The 19,895-nt window shown below is 38.7% G+C and overlaps 1 protein-coding gene across 1 annotated transcript in view; it reads left to right on the top strand.

Moving 5' to 3' along the window:
- The first annotated feature begins 2,230 nt into the window (after positions 1–2,230).
- LOC110285416 (cytochrome P450 2C18-like) overlaps positions 2,231–19,895 on the top strand; it is a 31,324-nt gene continuing 13,659 nt past the window's right edge. Inside the window, exons 1-5 of the mRNA XM_021151559.3 lie at positions 2,231–2,419; positions 8,539–8,701; positions 8,905–9,054; positions 11,639–11,799; positions 12,619–12,795. Of these exons, the coding sequence (XP_021007218.1) occupies positions 2,252–2,419; positions 8,539–8,701; positions 8,905–9,054; positions 11,639–11,799; positions 12,619–12,795 (819 nt within the window). The 5' untranslated portion in view covers positions 2,231–2,251. The remainder of the gene's footprint in view (positions 2,420–8,538; positions 8,702–8,904; positions 9,055–11,638; positions 11,800–12,618; positions 12,796–19,895) is intronic.

Genomic DNA, 19,895 nt, shown 5'->3' with positions numbered 1-19,895 from the left:
GAGATTCACCATGGGGAAATGCTTCAAAGGTAAGGGTTTTTTTTTTGTTTTTTTTTTTAGATGAACACTGTTGCAGAAAACTCAGTTTAGATCCCCCCATTTCACGTGAATTTGCATTCTTATATGTTACAACCTGCCATGAATGATGCCTTGTTCCCAAGGAATCTTCTTCATTATCTCAGTGCAGAGGTCTTTGTTTCTAATTTGCGGTGGCAATATCTTTTCCAATTACACCGTATTAGTAGTTTCACCTATTAAATACAAGGTATATTAAACTTGTTTGCATCTTTTCCCCACAAAACAAAATATTTTCATATAGTTCTGTTCCATGTGTTGTTCTCTTTTACTGAAGACCTAGATAAGAGCAGTGATCAGCAAGCATGCCACAACTAAAATGCTCTCCTGTCTTGATAGTTCCTTTACTAAACAAATTAGTTCACTACTTTTGAATCCAGCCTTACTCAAGTTTTCATAAAATAGGCAGAATGTAGCCATATTCTCTGTCCAAATGGACCAAGAATGGCCTCTAGCCCAGTTCCTAGGAGTATTTGTTTCCCATAATAACTTTATCTCTTACTATAATAAACCTGGTGAGATAGACTTCCACTGCTGTCATTCTCTCAGCATTCCAACCCTCCACACTTTTGCCAGAATGCCCCATTAATCTCTGTTTATAGCACTCTGAATATTCTTAGCTAACGCCTCTAAATTCTTCTAGCAGATCAATTCCAAAGGTTAAGAATTTCAGTTAGATATATCAGAATGGCCCCACTTTGTGTATGTACTTTCTGTATTGCTTACTTTTTTGTTGTTGTGATTAAATATTTGACAGGAAACAATCTGAGGATGGAAGTGTTTATTTTGTTTCATAGAATGAGGTGTTTCAGTTCACAATGCAGGGAAAGGCATAGGGAAGGTGATGCCTTATGGCAAGAGTGTCAAACTGGGAGACCTCCAATTTTCACACTTGGTTGGAATAGAAAGCAGACAGCAATAGTATATTCAGGCTATAAAACCTCACCTTCTGCTCAAGTACCCTTTAAAAAGTCACCTTTTTCTTGGACAAAGTTCTGTCCTATTTTCTAAGGAATTCATAGTTCTTCAAGACAATGCTTCCAAGAGAACCAAATATTCAAATATTTGAGTCCATGAGGATCTTTCATTTTGAAGTATAACACTCATCTTCTGTTGCACACAGTTTTTCTGCTCATGGGTTTGCTTTCTATTGTGCGTTATTTAATTTTATTTGTGAAAATGACAAATTAAAATACCTTAATAACATTATGAAATGTATAATTTTCTGAGTTGTTGTAACCAAGTTCTCTGAGGTTCAGTCTTTCTTCATTATGGAGAACAAAATTGATTTCTATTTGTTTGTGAGAATATACTACCTTATTAATCTCGAAGTGATAGAAGGTGTGCATTTAATGTGATTCTTCTGGCTTTATAAGAAGAGCAGAGGATTTATAATAGGCAATTTTTATTGTGGTATATGTTTTATTTTATGGGATTACTCTGCTCTGCAAGTAATAGGGAATAACAGTAGTTATCAGATATACTCGACATCTAGGAATATGTGTTGGAAAGACAGGTTCCTGACAGAAAGTTTTCTTCTATATTTGAAATATAAAATGTTATCATCTATATTTCTATCTTAAAATTTATCTTATGATATATATTATCCTCATTAGTTTAATTAAAAGCTTTCTGTATTATTATTCACAGCATATGTTGTTTGATATTTTATGTTAGTGTCTTTATAATGTTATATTATTTGAAAACTCATTTTATTGTGTTACTGTGAAAGAATAGTTAATGTTTTATACAGTATAAAATTTCTTTTTATTTGCCAGTTATATATAATATTAAACTTTTCTAATAGTATAAGTTTTCAAGTGCTCAATAACTTGAAAATTCAGAATTTTTTACAACTTCCAATTTTCTAACATGAAGTACCTTTACTGTTTCTTTTTCAGTTGTGGCTACAAAGCAGGAAACCCTTTCACCTTAATTTTTCAAACCCAACCCATTATAAGTAAGCCACAATCTACAGGATATGCTGTTGTATAAATGAGAGCAAAGGAGCCAGTACTTTAATCACGATGTTGGAACAAAGTCCACTGGGAGGAGAGATTAAGTGTTGTTTCTGGTTGGTCTGTTTTGTATCACGGAATCACGGATGAACTAGCAGATGTCCTTATATAAGCTTTTGGTTGTGTGCACAGTCAGATCTTAAGAAGAGAAGCAAGCAATGGTTCTAGGTGTGTTTCTGGGGCTTCTTCTCACATGTCTGCTTCTTCTTTCACTATGGAAGCAGAATTCTCAGAGAAGAAACCTTCCTCCTGGCCCCACACCACTCCCCATCATTGGAAATATTCTTCAGCTAGATCTTAAGGACATCAGCAAATCTCTGAGAAATGTAAGTATACATTTGTTTTTCCCAGAAGCACACAAAGGGAAGTGCCAATGTTTAAGTGAAAAATATGGCTGGGCATGCTCTATACAATAGAGGATTGGAAAACTGTTACCTAAGCTTGATGGGCTACTTGTATTTTTTACCATGTCATTTTCAGAAATTACAATATGAGGTAATGTGGTTTGACTAGTTAAATATTAGAGGTTGTTTAATAGATTGACAATCACGGTGTGGTAAAGTTGCAGTTTTCCCTTCTTAATACCTTCAGTTAATGGCTGAAGGATAAACAAAGTAGTTAGAGATTTCCTTCACCTATTTTAGCCATGCATGGTATGTAGAATGAGCAAACAAATAGATTTTCTGTGAAGAATTAACATCTGTCTGATATCCAGAAAGTAGCTGTGTGTCTGAACAATATAAAAAAAAATGATAGGACCAAGTAGTCATTCAGGACTTAGTAGTTGCTATTAGAAGTCTTTTCAGTCTGAACACACCTTTTTCTGGGAACAAGAATGTGGCATGGCTAGAACTTGCTTCTGGAAAATGCTGCACTTTGTACAGATTTTCTATTTGTTCGTAATGTTTGTAGTCAGCAAGCAGTATGGGTGATGAAGACATCTTGGTATCACTTAAAATACAGAATACTAAAGCTAGAGGCAATGATTAAGGACTTCATGAACAGAGCTTGGAGATGATGCTGAAACAGTCACCTGGGTATTGATTTCAAGGTGAAAAACAAAATAGACAGTGTTAAAATTTGGGATTTCAAAAAATATTGGTATTTCCAGCATTTAAAATTTGGGACACTGGAAGATAATTTGTGATATTTATACTCTATTTTTTAATAATGTGATATAAATGTAAATGCTGAATATGTAGATTTAGTAGTTAACTGCAATATGTTTACCAACTGGGTGGGCAATTGTAGGCCATTCATAAGTGAAAATTATTACTATTACTCTACTACTTATGTATCAAAGCAAAATATTGATGCATCACATGATAGAAAATGTAGAAATAGTAATGATACCATCTGTAGTAACTGAGCACATTGCATTGAAATAACACTGACATCTTTTCTTGTTCTTTTTTTCATGTGATGAAGAGGCGGCATTCCACTTTCCCTTCAGATTTAAATTACTTCCTATTTACATAAGACATAATAATGTTTGTATTTATATTAAAGGCAAATATGGACTTACATTCTCCAAGATAACAGAATTACTAATTATATAGGTTTCTTCCTTCTTCTCTCCCTACCTACCTCAGCCCCTCCCCTCCCCTCCCCTCCCCTCCCCTCCCCTCCCCTCCCCTCCCCTCCCCTCCCCTCCCCTCCCCTCCCCTCCCCTTCCCTCCTCTCCCCTCCCCTCCCCTCCCCTCTTCTCCTCTCTTCTCTTCTCTTCTCCCCTCTTCTCCTCTCTTCTCTTCTCTTCTCCTCTCCTCTCCTCTCCTCTCCTCTCCTCTCCTCTCCTCTCCTCTCCTCTCCTCTCCTCTCCTCTCCTCTCCTCTCCTCTCCTCTCCTCTCCTCTCTTCTCTTCTCTCCTCTTCTCTCCTCTTCTCTTCTCTCCTCTCTCTCCCTTCCTTTATTTTTTATTAGATATTTTCTTCATTTACATTTCAAATGCTATCCAGAAAGTCCCCTATACACTCCCCCTGCCCTGCTCCCCAACCCACCCACTCCTGCCTCCTGACCCTGGCATTCCCCTGTACTGGGGCATATAATTTTTGCAAGATCAAGGGCTTCTCCTCCCAATGATGGCTGACTAGGGATCTTCTACATATGCAGCTAGAGACAGGAGCTCTGGGGGTACTGGTTAGTTCATATTGTTGTTCCTCCTATAGGGTTGCAGACCCTTTCAGCAACTTGGGTACTTTCTTTAGCTCTTCCATTTGAGGCTCTGTGTTCCATCCAATAGAAGATTGTGACCATCCACTTCTGTATTTGCTAGGCACTGGCATAGCCTAACAAGAGACAGCTATATTAGGGACCTGTCAGCAAAATCTTGCTGGCATATGCAATAGTGTCTTGATTTAGTGGCTGTTTATAGGATGGATCCCTGGGTGGGGCAGTCTCTGGATGGTCCTTTCTTCTGTCTCAGCTCCAAACTTTGTCTCTGTAACTCCTCCCATGGGTATTTTGTTCCCCCTTCTAAGAAGGAATGAAGTATCCACACTTTGGTCTTCCTTCTTCTTGAGTTTCATGTGTTTTGCAAATTGTATCTTGGGTATTCTAAGTTTCTGGGCTAGTTTTTTCCTTTCTTCCTTTCTTCCTTTCTTCCTTTCTTCCTTTCTTCCTTTCTTCCTTTCTTCCTTTCTTCCTTTCTTCCTTTCTTCCTTTCTTCCTTTCTTCCTGTCTTCCTTTCTTCCTTTCTTCCTCCCTCCCTCCCTCCTCCCTCCCTCCCTCCCTCCCTCCCTCCCTCCCTCCCTCCCTTCCTTCCTTCCTTCCTTCCTTCCTTCCTTCCTTCCTTCCTTCCTTCCTTCCTTCCTTCCTTCCTTTTTTTCTTTTCTCATGTAATACATCTTGACCACAGTTTCCCTCCTTCCACTCCCCCAGGTTCTCCCCTCCAACTCTTTCTCCCAAGCTCACTATCCCTTCATTTCTCTTTAGTAACAGAAGGCCTCTAGGAGACATCAACCAAGCGTGGCAAAACATCATACAGTAAAGCAAGGGAAAAGCCCTGATACCAAGGCCTGTCAAGGCAACCTAATAGGAGAAAATGACTCCTGAGAGCAGGGAAAAGACCCAGAGCTACACCCACTACCACTGTTATGAGTTCTATGAAAACATAAAGCTAATAACCCATAGCATACATGAAGAGGCTCTGGTGCAGACCCATGCAGGATGAGCCTTGCTTAGCTGATTCTGTAGGTCATGTTCTCCTGGCATCCTCTATCCCCTCTTACTCTCACAATCTTTTCTCCCCACCTTCCATGAAGTTGTAGCCATGAGCTTTTCCACCCAGCCCCTTTGTTCCCCAAAATAATGACTCCGAGACTTAATGATTCATGAAATAATGCTTAGGCCATATGCTTTGGTTCATTTCCCATCTATCTCACAACATATAACCCATTTATTCTATTCTATGTGTGTCACATGATTGGTTACCTCTCCTTAAATTTCATGTGTTTGTCTCCTCAGATTTCAGGGTGAATCTGTTCCTGTGCCTGATTCTATCTTATAGTTTCTCTTTCCCTACCAGAACTGTCACCTCCTATTTTCTGCCTTAGCTAACAGGCCATCTGAATTTTATTGACAGGTGATTCTTCTATTCAGTACACAAAAGACTGGCTCTATATTTTCCTGATTTTTGATAGCAGAAACCTGATGGAGACCTCTGATTTAGATTCTCTCTTTCTGCATAATGTCTATCTATGGGTCTCTATACCCACTCCTATCAGCTGCTAGAGGAAGCCTCTCTGATGATGACTGGAGAATCCATTGTTCGTTCTATGAGTAGAGCAGAATACTATAAGGAATTATTTTATTGATTTTTTTCCAGTTGTGTTGGATTATTTTGGGTTATTCAGTGTCTGGTTCCTGGCCATCCAGGTAGTGTTGGGCTTGGGGTCCATCTTATGGTGTGGGTCGTAAGTTAAACCAAATTGGTTGACCACTCCCAAACTTTCTGCACCACCATTGCCCCAGCACATCTTGCAGGGTGGACAGATTGTAGGTCAAGGGTTTTGAGGCTGGATTGGGGTTACCTCATACAGGATGATATCCTCCAGATCCATCCATTTACCTAAGAATTTTATAAATTCATTGTTTTTAATAGCTGAGTAGTACTCCATTGTGTAAATGTACCACATTTTCTGTATCCAATCCTCTGTTGATGGACATTTGGGTTCTTTCCATCTTTTGGCTATTATAAATAAGGCTGCTATGAACATAGTGGAGCATGTGTCCTTCTTACCGGTTGGGACATCTTCTGGATATATGCCCAGGAGAGGTATTGCAGGATTCTCCGGTAGTACTATGTCCAGTTTTCTGAGGAACCACCAGACTGATTTCCAGAGTGGTTGTACAAGCTTGCAATCCCACCAGCAATGGAGGAGTGTTCCTCTTTCTCCACATACTCACCAGCATCTGCTGTCATCTGGATTTTTGATCTTAGCCATTCTGACTGGTGTGAGGTGGAATCTCAAGGTTGTTTTGATTTGCATTTCTCTGATGATTAAGGATGTTGAACATTGTTTCAGGTGCTTCTCAGCCATTCAGTATTCTTTAGTTGAGAATTGTTTGTTTAGCTCTGAGCCCCATTTTTTAATGGGGTTATTTGATTATCTGGAGTCCAGCTTCTTGTGTCCTTTGTATATATTGGAAATTCGTCCCGTATTGGTTTTTAGGATTGATAAAAATCCTTTCCAAATCTGTTGGTGGCCTTTTTGTCTTATTGACAGTGTCTTTTGCCTTACAGAATCTTTGCGATTTTATGAGGTCCCATTTGTTGATTCTTGATCTTACAGCACAAGCCATTGGTGTTCTGTTCAGGAAAATTTCCCCTGTGCCCATATCTTTGAGGCTTTCCCCCACTTTCTTCTCTATAAGTTTTAGTGTTTCTGGTTTTATATGGAGTTCCTAGATCCATTTAGACTTGAGCTTAGTACAAGGAGATAAGAAAGTATCAATTCACATTCTTCTACATGATAACCACCAGTTAAGCCAGCACCATTTGTTGAAAATGCTGTCTTTTTTTTCCACTGGATTGTCAAAGATCAAGTGACCATGGGTGTGTGGGTTCATTTCTGGGTCTTCAATTCTATTTCATTGATCTACCTGTCTGTCGCTGTACCAGAGTTCCCTGTTTAAATCTGCACCCATTTTTATATTGGGTTATTTCTTGATATCTTGATTTCTTTACCTATTTTGGATATTAGACCTCTATCAGATGTAGAGTTGGTGTATGTCTGTCTTTTCTTATTCTGCAGGCTGCCTCTTTATCCAACTGATTGTGTACTTTCCCTTAGAGAAGTTTTTCAGTTTTGTGTTATTAAATTCATTAAATCTTGATTTTAGTGCCTGTGCTATCAATCTTCTGTTCGTCAGTTTGTTTCCTGTGGCAATGTGTTCGAGGCTGTTCCCCATTTCCTCTGCTATCAGGTTCAGTGTATCTGGTTTTATGTTGAGATCTTTTATCTTCTTGAACTTCTTAATTATCTTCTTCATTCTCAAACAGTTTTGTTAACCTTACCCTGTTTGGTTTCTGTTTTTTTTTTTTTTTTTTTGCTTTCTTTAATGTGTTTATTTATTTTCTCCAATGTTTTGTGTTTCTTGTCTTTCTTTGAGGGATTTATTCATTTCCTCCAATTGTTTGTTTTTGTTTCCCTGGATTTTGGTAAGCGATTAATTTCTCTCTAAGGATCTCCATTATCTTTACATTTTTTTTTTCTTGTGCTTCAGCTATGCTGGAATACTGAGGTCCTGCTGTGGTAGGATAACTGGGCTTCTGTGGAGACATATTGGCTTAGCTGTTATAGATTGTGTTCTTATAGGGCATATAGCAATTTGTAATTTGGGGTGAATATAGGTCTAGGTACTAATTTCTGAGTTTGTTTTGCCTGGTGAGCGTTCCTTTCCTTGGTTTCTGCTTCCACTGTGGGATTTTACTGGAGAGGTTTTGTTGTTGTTGTTGTTGTTGTTGTTGTTGTGTGCTGTCAGATTTTCTGGCTTGCTAAGCTGTTGGATTTAAGGGGAATTAATGCTGGTGTTGGAGGCAGGGGAAGGGAAGTAAGAGGGAGATTGTCTGTTACTGTGACAGGCAAGACCCTGAGTATTGTGACTGGATAACAGAGAGTAGAGAAGCCTACCTGACCTTCTGGTAGACAAATCCTGTGCTCGAGTTGGGTGTATCTCCCTGAGTTGGGGGCTGGGATGCAGCAGAGAGGTGGTAAGTGATGCCAAGGGTGGGGTGGTCTGTGAAATCCACAGGAGGCATGAACACTGGGAAGGGGAGCTGCAGCTTGTATTCTGTTGCAGTACTTGGGATTACTGTAACAATTGCAGTTGAGGTAAGAGACAGAGTAGGGAAGGTCTGTGGACATCCTGCTCATCTTCTGGCAGGTATGACTTGTCAGTTACTGACATCTTTTTACTATATTTTAATCTCTGTTTTGTTTTCCAGTTTTCAAAAGTCTATGGCCCTGTGTTCACTCTGTACTTGGGCAGAAATCCTGCTGTGGTGTTACATGGATATGAAGCTGTGAAAGAAGCCTTAACTGATCATGGGGAGGAGTTTGCTGGAAGAGGAGTTTTTCCAGTGTTTGATAAGTTTAAGAAAAACTGTGGTAAGTGTCCATATGCCTAAGTGTCCATGCATCCAACTGTGCTCATGTACCCATGTGTTCATGTGTGTGTGTTAGATTGTGGTCATAGGGAATATGAGGATAGAATGCAGACTTGAAACTTGTTCAATCCCAGCTGATGGCAGCCACCCATCAGCACCTTTACTTACCTGGGAACTCCCTACTCACTTCTTCTCTTCCTTTAGGGGTTGTTTTCAGCAGTGGAAGAACCTGGAAAGAGATGAGACGCTTCTCACTCATGACTCTGCGAAACTTTGGGATGGGGAGGAGGAGCATTGAGGACCGAATTCAAGAAGAGGCTCGCTGTCTTGTGGATGAGTTGAGGAAAACCAATGGTGGGTGTCACTCATCTTAGACTTCTGTCATTTTATGAGATCCTCCAGAAGTTTTAAGGCTGTCTAGAGCTTTCATTCCATGTTAAACCTCAGTCTTCATATGGAAAGTGTGGTTTGTAGAGAAAATAAGAGAGCTTATATATCTGTGATGCTTGTTTTATGGTGGGATTGTGTCTGTTGTAGAGGGTCTAAGCCATCATTTAATGCCAATCTTTTCTAACTGTTTTGTTTTAAGTAAGAAAATGATTATGTGAATTTATATTGTGAACTTATTTTCTGACTATGTAAGGACAATAATTTCCATTAGTATAAATATTAATTTCACTAGCAAACATGTTGCATGTAATCACAGCCTCACACTTATATGGAAAAGGAGCCACAAAGTACAATTGTCTCTAATTGGACTATATTGTACAACTGACATATGCTACATTCCTGCATAAAATTCTGACAGAATGTTGCTGTGTAACATATTTTTTGTTTGGCTATATATCTTAATAAAGATTTATCAGTTCATGTTCTTTTAAAAGTATGCCATAATTTATAAAAGAATAGATTACTTATTTCTATGCTATTTTCTTTTTAAAATAAATGTATGTTATTACATGATTTTAAAAATTAATGTTCAATCATCAGTGATATATATAACTAGGCTTCATTATTGGCTCCATCTTCATTCATTTATCTTATTTTCCTTCATTTTCTGTATTAAGGAGTGGCTACAAATTTATAGAAATAATTGTTTTCTCTCACTTTCAGGTTTACAAAGATTTTGAAGTACTTGCCACAATGAAACATGACCTTGTTTTTAAATGCTGTCTTTCACATTAAGTAACAGATGAGAAAAAAAATTCAGATTTCTTCTCTGAGTCACACATACATCCATGTTTCTTAAGTATATTTTATTTTGTCCTTTGACATAACAAAATATTTATTGATACATTTTTGGCATTGCTATAGTGTTTCAAGCACATGAAATCTGAATGACTAAGTCAGTTTCTTATTATGTAATGTCCCAGTATTTATCCAAAATACTTTTGATTCAATTTATTTTTATCTTAGGTTTTGAGTTTTCTAAGTGCCTTAGTGATTTGATTATAGAGTCCTCCTCAAACAATACATGAATGTTAAAAAGTAATAATGTTAAGGAATGATGGACATGTTAGTTACTTCTGTTACTTAAATAAAATATCCAAGAAAAGCACCTGAAGGAGGGTAATTTGGGATTATAGTTTTTGTTTATAATCTATTATGATAGAATTTCACAGAAGGGGAACTTGAATCACTTTCTGGTTACTCCATGGTCCATGGCACATATATAGCAGAGGACTGACTTGTCTGGACTCAATGGGAGAGGATGGGCTTAATCCTGTAGATATTTGATGCCCCAGGAAAAAGGGATGCTGAGAAGGGTGAAGTGAGGGTGGATGGGTATGTAAGGGGGGAGGGTGGATTGGTAGGGGAGAACCTTCTTAGAGGCAAAGGGGAGGGCTGTTAGAGTGAAGAACTTTGGGAGGGGGGACTAAAGGGGTGCAACATTTGGAATGCAAATAAATAAAATAATTTATAAAAATAAATAAATATGAAGTACAATAATGAAAAAAAAAATGCCCCTGCTTGGTCAACTCCCTTCAGTTTATGCAGTCCAGCACCTAAGCCTATGGAGTGGTGCTAATCAATGCGATGGGTCTTCTCACTCCACTGACATGTCCAGAAGCTCCTCTTACTGGTGATGTGAGAGCCTGCCACATTGATAATCAATATTAAGCACCTCAGACATTTAGTCCTTTTAAATGGAGGCAAATAATAGGAGGCTTGTAGACATAGAAGAGAGAATTAAAACTACCTATTTCTTACTTTTGTGTGCTTTCTTTTGGGGGCATATTTCAAACAAAAGTTCTCATCTTAACTTTGCTCTAAGAAATCAATTTTATATTTCATGCTTATTTATACATTTTCATGTCACATAAAATAGATGTTTCATTTTTATGTTAGTTTTCTCAATACATGAATTGATGCAATCTGTATTTATTGTATTCTACTGGCTAGGGACATGAATCTTTTAACTGCTACATACGAGTGTTTCTAGGTTCCCATAACCACCCTAAAGGGAGGGAGGTGGTTTTTCCCTTTAATTTTTATCAGTTTTTTTGAGAATTTTGTACAGTGCATTTTGATCATCCTCATCCCTAAACTATTCCCAGCTCTATACTTCCTTCCACCCCCATTCATTCTTGTATTGTGTTGTTTAGAGGCTTCACAAACAGGCATGACTAACTTCTAGCCTTGGATTGCTGAAGACTTTTTTCCCCTTACAAAAGAGTAGACACCTGGTGTGAAAGAGCAGTCAATGGAGGTATGAGATGAAAACTGAGCACACTTAAATTCATAACTTAGATAGAAGGCCAGATCAGTGAACTTACATTAAATATAAAAATGATGCACAAGTGTAGTGGACTACTGTTATGTCTCTTAGGCCGTGTGTGTGTATAAGACTTGTCATCAGTTTATCTGTTAAGATATATCATTTTTAAATACACACATATATTTCAGCAGCATTTTAAAGTTGTTTCCAATTCTTTAGGTGAACCCTGTGATCCCACCTTCATCCTTGGCTGTGCTCCTTGCAACGTCATCTGCTCCATTGTTTTCCAGAATCGTTTTGATTATAAAGATCAGGAATTCCTTACCTTCTTAGACATCTTAAATGAAAATGTGGAGATTCTGAGTTCCCCTTGGATTCAGGTGAGTTCAAGTTTCTTTCTTTAAAAACCAAACCAAACCAAACCAAACCAAACCAAACCAAACCAAACCAAACCAAACCAAACCAAACCAACAAAACCAAACCAAACAAATAAAACAAAACCCAAAAACCACTTAGAGATATAGGCTCCATGAAATTTCAAAAAATTCTCAAGAGAAATGAAGGCTTAACTGTGTGCTGTTAGAACACTGTTCACTGGTTTTCTATTAATCCTCAAATCACTTTCTCTATAAATCTTCAGATCAATGCTTAGAAGATGCTTACATAACTCAGTGGACATTTATTTCATTGTTAAACGCTGTTAGCCACAAGGCTTATGCTCCATTAAATATTTTAGAGACCTGGTCATCAAAACACTTACCAGAAACATCATAATATGCAATAAGAATATTTTCTTCAAGTAGAGACAGTGTTTGGGATCGAAACTACTAGGAACCCTGGAGTACAGCATTGATATTTGAGTGGTGTGTGTATCATGTCAAAATTTTCCTGTGCTGAGTTGGCATATCTTACAGTTGTCTAAAGACTGCTTGTATGATCTTGAAGAAATCATCTAGCTGGTCTGCACAGGTTCACAGTTGTAATTCAAGAACCCTTGAGACTTTATCTGTTAAATTTCTTATTTCATTCTCCCATAGGCATTTTTACAAGCAGAAAGAATGTCTATACAAAACATAAATTCACTCAAGATGGATAGCATATATTATTTATATTTGTATTTACTCTTCCTGGCCAAGGTTTACTATAAGGTACACACACACACATTCTGTGTTTTAAGCGTCTATCATTTTCTTTTGTAGATTTGCAATAATTTTCCTGCTGTCATTGATTATCTACCAGGAAGACACAGAAAATTACATAAAAATTTTGCCTTTGCAGAACATTACTTTTTGTCAAAGGTAAAACAGCATCAAGAGTCACTGGATATTAACAGTCCTCGGGACTTTATTGATTGTTTCCTGATCAAAATGGAACAGGTAAAATGTTAATAAAACTCCAATTTAGTTATTTGACTGCTTGAGCATTTTTTTTTGTCCCATGAATTGTCTGTGTTTACAGGGAGATTTTAATGGCTCAGGCCAGCACTGTTTGACAAGTACTTCATGCGCTTAATATGTACATGGATTTGCCATAAGAATTCCAGTAATATAATATTCAGTTCAGTAATTTGAATATATTGACCCTATTTTTTTAAACAAAATAACCTAGAAAATGAGTCATGCTGGGTGTGGTGGCGCACGCCTTTAATCCCAGCACTTGGGAGGCAGAGGCAGGTGGATTTCTGAGTTCGAGGCCAGCTTGGTCTACAAAGTGAGTTCCAGGACAGCCAAGGCTATACAGAGAAACCCTGTCTCGAAAACCAAACCAAAACAACAACAACAAAACAAAACAAAAAAGAGTTATATAATGCAATGGGTCCATCACATGGAAAGATTTCTAAAATTCTCAGAAAAAAAAATGTCATGCCATAATAGACAGATGAATACTGTCTTTGTAGACAATGTATGGAACTTAGAAAAGAGCTCAAGATAGCCAGACTACCTACAACATCTGCAGATTGAATCAAATCTTAAAATCTTAGCTGTGCGCAGCTGAGGAGTTTTCAGGTGAATTCTAAGGTGCAGGTTGCAGTGTGAGAAGGAATGATTAGTGCCAAGGATGAATGACGCCTTAACCGAGTGTAACTTCAAGTGAGTTGATGTGAATGTAGAAGTATAGATTGATGTCTCTCAGGCACCTATATGAATAAATGCTTCTGTCATTGCTCCATTTTGTAGAAAAGCCACTTATTTTTATTGAACACTGTTGGCACTTATCATAAATGTAAGGTCTTTTTTGTTGTTGTTAGCTTTCCGTTCTGATCCACTGAACTTTTACCCTTATGCTTGCTGTGTAATGGATTTACCATTCTTTTATATATTTATCTAGCTATTGGATATTTTATGTATTTACATTTTGAATGCTATCCTCTTTCTGGGTGTCCCCTATGAGTCCTTCTATCCCATCCCCCCTCCCTATGCTTCTATGAGGGTGCTCCCCCATACACCCACACACTCCCACCTCACTGCCCTGGCATTCCCCTACACTGAAATTGAGCCTTCAGAGGACCAAGGGTCTCTCCTTTTATTGATGCCAGATAGTGCCATCCTCTGCTACATATGCAACTGGTGCCATGGGTTCCTCCATGTGTACTCTTTGGTTGGTAATTTAGTCCCTGTGAACTCTGGGTGGTCTGGTTGGTTGATATTGTTGTTCTTACTATGGAGTTGCAATCCCTACAGCCTCTTCAGACTTTAACTCCTCCATTGGTGTCCCTGTCTTCATTATAATGGTTGGCTGTGTGCATTTGCCTCTGTATTTGTCAGGCTCTGGCAGAGCCTCTTAGGAGGCAGCTTAAACAGGCTTCTTTTAGCAAGTACTTCTTGGCATCCATAACAGTATCTGGGTTTGGTCTAAGATCAAGAATCACCGATTGGGACTTCATAAAGTTGCAAAGCTTCTGTAAGGCAAAGGACACTGTCCATAGAACACCAGTTCTACCACCAGTTCCCCTTCCCCCATTGCTACACACCTCTGTTCAAATTCCTGATTCTCTGAATATTATTCCCTTCTCCTCCCATACCTGATACAGACCCTTTTACCCCTCCCCCTCCTCTCTTCCTCCCATGTCCCTCACACCTTCTACATTCTATGAGTATTTTGCTTCCCTTCTAAGAAGGACTGAAGCATTCACACTTTGGTCTTCCTTCTTCTTGAGCTTCATGTGGTCTGTAAATTGTATCTTGGGTATTCTGAGCTTTTGGGTAGTATCCACTTATCAGTGTGTATATACCATGTGTTTTTTTTTTGTGGCTGGGTTACCTAACTCAGGATGATATTTTTCAAGTTCCATCCATTTGACTGCGAATTTCATGAAGTCACTGTTTTTAATAGCTGAGTAGTATACCACTATGTAAATGAACCACATTTTTTGTATCCATTTCCTCTGTTGAAGGACACCGGGGTTCTTTCCAGCTTCTGGCAATTATAAATAAGGCTGCTATGGACATAGTGGAACATGTGTCCTTATTACAAGTTGGAGAATCTTCTGGGTATATGCCCAGGAGTGGTGTTGCTGGATCTTCAGGTAGTACTATGTCTAATTTTCTGAGGAACCACCAAACTGATTTCCAGAGTGGTTGTATCAGCTTGCAATTGCACCAGCAATGGAGGAGGGTTCCTCTTTCTCCACATCCTTGCTAGCATCTGCTGTCACCTCAGTTTTTGAACTTAGCCATTCTGACTGGTGTGAGGTCGAATTTCAGGGTTGTTTTGATTTGCATTTCCCTGAGGACTAAGGATATTGAACATTTCTTTATTTGCTTCTTGGCCATTCAGTATTTCTCAGTGATATTCCTCAGTTGAGAATTCTTTGTTGAGTTCTGTACTCATTTTCTAAATAGGGTTATTTGATTCTCTGGAGTCTAACTTCTTGAGGTCTTTGTATGTATTAGATATTAGTCCTCTATTGGATGTAGGATTGGTAAAGATCATTTCCTAATCTGTTGGTTGCTGTTTTGTTCTAGTGACAGTGTCCTTTGCCTGACAGAAGCTTTGCATTTTATAAGGTCCCATTTGGTGATTCTTAATCTTAGACCATAAACTATTGGTGTTCTGTTCAGGAAATATTCCCCTGTGTCAATGTGTTCAAGTTTCTTTCCAAGTTTCTCTATTAGTTTCAGTGTATCTGGTTTTATGTGGAGGTCTTTGTCCACTTAGACTTGATCTTTGTACAAGGAGAGAAGAATGGATCAATTCGCATTCTCCTACAAGTTCACCACTAGTTGAACTAGCACCATTTGTTGAAAATGCTGTCTTTTTTCCACTGGATGGTTGTAGCTCCTTTGCCAAAGATAAGTGACCATAGGTATATGGGTTCATTTCTGGGTCTTCAGTTCTATTCCATTGATCTACCTGCCTGTCACTGTACCAATACCATGTAGCTTTTTATCACAATTGCTCTATAGTACAGATTGAGGTCAGGGATGGTGCTTTCCCCAGAAGTTCTTTATTATTGAGAATAGTTTTCTGTATCCTGAATTTCTTGCTATCCCAAGTGAATTTTCAAATTGCTCTTTCTAACTCTTTGAAGAATTTAGTTGAAAATTTGATGGGGTTTGCATTGAATCTGTTGATTGCTTGACAAGATGGCCATTTATTTTTCTATACTAATCCTGCGAATCCATGAGCATGGGAGATTTTTCCACCTTCTGTGGTATTCTTCAATTTCTTCTTCAGAAACTTGAAGTTCTTGTCATATAGATCTTTCACTTGTTTGGTTAGAGTCACACCAAGTTATTTTATATTGTTTGTGTCTATTGTGAATGGTGTCGTTTCGCTAATTTCTTTCTCAGCCCATTTATTTTTTGAGTATAAGTCTACTGATTTGTTTTAGTTAATTTTATATCCATCCACTTTGCTGTTTAGGAGTTTTGTGGTGGAATTTTGGGGTCACTTAAGTATAGTATCATATCATCTGTAAATAATTATATTTTGACTTCTTCCTTTATCATTTGTATCCCTTTGACCTCCTTTTTTTCTAGTTGATTTAGCTAGAACTTCAAATACTATATTGAATAGATAGGAATAGAGTGAGCAGCTTTGTCCAGTTCTTGATTTTTATTGGGGTTGCTTCAAGTTTCTCTCCATTTAGTTTGATGTTGTCTCCTGGTTTGCAATATATTGCTTTAACTATGTTTAGGTGTGGGCCTTGAATTCCTAGTCTTTCCAAGAGTTTTAACATGAAGGGATGTTGAATTATGTCTAATGCTTTTTCAGAATCTCATGAAATGATCATGTGTTTTTTTTTCTTTGAGTTTGTTTATATAGTGGATTATGTTGGTGGATTTCAGTATATTGAACCATCCCTGCATGCCTAGGATGAAGCCTACTTGATCATGGTGAATGAGTTCTTTGATGTATTCTTGGGTTCGATTTGCAATAATTTTATTGAGTACTTCTGCATTGACATTCATAAGGGAAATTGGTCTGAAGTTCTCTTTCTTTTGGTGTCAGTGTAACTGTGGCTTCATAGAATGAATTAGGTAGTTTAGTTAAACCTATTAAGTTTCTGTTGTCATCTCTCCCTTTTTATTTATGATTTTGTTAATGAATATACTGTCTCTGTGCCCTCTTGTTAATCTGGCTAAGGGTTTCTGGTCTGAGACTGTTCCTTGGTTCTTGGGTTCTTGGCCTCCAGGCAGGTCATTGGAGAGGAAGTGATGATTTTATCAGTGCTCACAGGTGCTTCAGCACTCCTGGGAGACCAGCTCTCTCCCAGCAGTATTTGGGTATGGCGAGCACAGTGTCAGCTCTAGGCCCTAAAAAGTCTTTAATTTCTTTCTTTATTTCTTCTTGATCAATTTATCATTGAGTAGAGTGTTGTTCAGCTTCCGAGTGTATGTGGGCTTTCTATTGTTTATGTTGTTATTGAAGACCGTGGTGATCTGATAGGATACATGGGATTATTTCAGTCTTCTTGGATCTGTTGAGGCCTGTTTTGTGACTAATTATATGGTCAGTTTTGGAGAAGGTATTATGAGGTGCTGAGAAGAAGGTATATTCTTGTGTTTTAGGATGAAATGTTCTATAGATATCTGTTAAATCCATTTGGTTCATAACTTTAGTTAGTTTCACCCTGTCCTTGTTTAGTTTCTGTTTCCATGATCTGTCCATTGATGAGAGATGGGTGTTGGATTCTCCCACTATTATTGTGTGAGGTGCAATGTGTGTTTTGAGCTTTAGTAAAGTTTCTTTTATGAATGCGAGTGTCCTTGCCTTTGGAGCATATATGTTCAGAATTGAGAATTCCTCTTGGTAGATTTTTTTCTTTGATGAGTATGAAGTGTCATTCCTTATCTTTTTTGATAATTTTTGGTTTAAAGTCAAATTTTATTCAATATTAGAATGGCTACTCCAGCTTGTTTCTTGGGGCAATTAGCATTGAATTTTTTTGTAGCCTTTTATTCTGAGGTAGTGTACTGGCTATATTTGTGTCAACTTGACACAGCTGGAGTTATCACAGAGAAAGGAACTTCAGTTGAGGAAATGCCTCCATGAGATCCAACTGTAAGGCATTTTCTCAATTAGTGATCAAGGGGGAAAGGCCCCTTGTGGGTGGGACCATCCCTGGGCTGGTAGTCTTGGGTTCTATAAGAGAGTAAGCTGAGCAAGCCAGGGGAGGCAAGCCAGTAAAGAACATCCCTCCATGGCTTCTGCATCAGCTCCTGCTTTCTGACCTGTTTGAGTTCCAGTCCTGACTTCCTTTGGTGATGAACAGCAGCATGGAAGTGTAAGCCGAATAAACCCTTTCCTCCCCAACTTGCTTCTTGGTCATGATGTTTGTGCAGGAATAGAAACCCTGACTAAGACAAATTGGTACCAGCAGAGTGGGGTATTCCTGTGACAACCTGACCATGTTTTGGGGAGGACTGTGGAAGGACTTTGGAACTTTGGGCTTGAAGATCCATTCGTTGTTAAGAGCTCTGTCAGATGTTGTGTAGGAGCTTGGAAGATAATGCTGAGAACAGTGCAGAAGATGGAGGTCTGGTTTGTGAAATTTCAGAGGGGAAATTAAAGACTCTTTTCAGGGCCATTTCTGTTTTGATTGTGAAGATTTTGTAGTTCTGGTTAGCTGCGCCTGAAGAATCAGCTGTGATTAACAAGATACCAGAACTACTAAAGCAAAAACTTTGGATTACTGGGACTATTGATGCTGGTTAGCTGGAGCTAAGAAATTAGTGGTGATTAAGAAGAGACCAGCATCGTTGAGGTGACATCTTCTGGGAAGTGTTTTCTAAAAGCACAAAGAGGCTGTGTTCCAGAGATAGGCAAGGTTGTACTCCTTCTGCAGTGGGACTTGGTAATGTGTAAGGGTCACCCAGGTGGTACTGGTTTTGAAGGCATGAAGGGGTCACACAGAGCAGCTGAGGCTCGGCACTGTGAGAGGCCATGGAAGGCCATTGGTGAAGGTGCAGCCTCAGTTGTAATTGAAGGCCCAGGACTGAAGGGGTCATGCAGTGTTTTGGAGATGCCAGTACCATGAGATGACCACCAAGAGCAGCAGCAGCAGTGGAGTACAGGCATCTGGAGCCCAGAGGACGACATGTGTGCTACAAAGGGCATGGCTGGAGAAGTGACCCAAGCCCTTGGAGGAACCCAGAAGATCATGAGTTGGATCCCAGACGTTGGATGGTTGGAGATTGATTTTTGCTTTGATTGTGACTGTGCCCTGATATTTTTCCTCTTGAAGGAAGAAACTGTTTTAGTGGAGCCCACAGTTAAGAGACTTTTAATTGTAAAAAGACTTTGGAGTTTGAAAGAGTTGGATATTTTAAAGAGATTGAAATTTTAAGAATATGTAAAGACTGTGGGACTTTTAAAGTTATTTAGATCTTGGGGATGAATAAGAATGTAAGGGTTGAGGCTTACTAGTGATGTGTTTGTGTGTCAAGTTGACAAGGGGTCAATTGTACTGGCTATTTTTGTGTCAACTTGACACAGCTGGAGTTATCACAGAGAAAGGAACTTCAGTTGAGGAAATGCCTCCATGAGATCCAACTGTAAGGCATTTTCTCAATTAGTGATCAAGGGGGAAAGGCCCCTTGTGGGTGGGACCATCCCTGGGCTGGTAGTCTTGGGTTCTATAAGAGAGTAAGCTGAGCAAGCCAGGGGAGGCAAGCCAGTAAAGAACATCTCTCCATGGCTTCTGCATCAGCTCCTGCTTTCTGACCTGTTTGAGTTCTAGTCCTGACTTCCTTTGGTGATGATCAGCAGCATGGAAGTGTAAGCCGAATAAACCCTTTCCTCCCCAACTTGCTTCTTGGTCATGATGTTTGTGCAGGAATAGAAACCCTGACTAAGACAGGTAGTATCTGTCTTTGACATGACACTGAGGTATGTTTACTGTATGCAGCAAAATGCTGGGTTTTGTTTACTTATCCAGTCTGTTAGTCGATGGTTTTTTATTTGGGAATTGAGTGCATTGATGGTAAGAGATATTAAGGAAAAGGGATTGTTCCTAACTGTTATTTTCATT

Source organism: Mus caroli, unplaced genomic scaffold, assembly GCF_978045245.1.
Source record: "Mus caroli unplaced genomic scaffold, Mus_caroli_1 scaffold_20, whole genome shotgun sequence".
NCBI lineage: Eukaryota > Metazoa > Chordata > Mammalia > Rodentia > Muridae > Mus > Mus caroli.
This window is presented reverse-complemented; position numbering and strand designations above follow the sequence as displayed.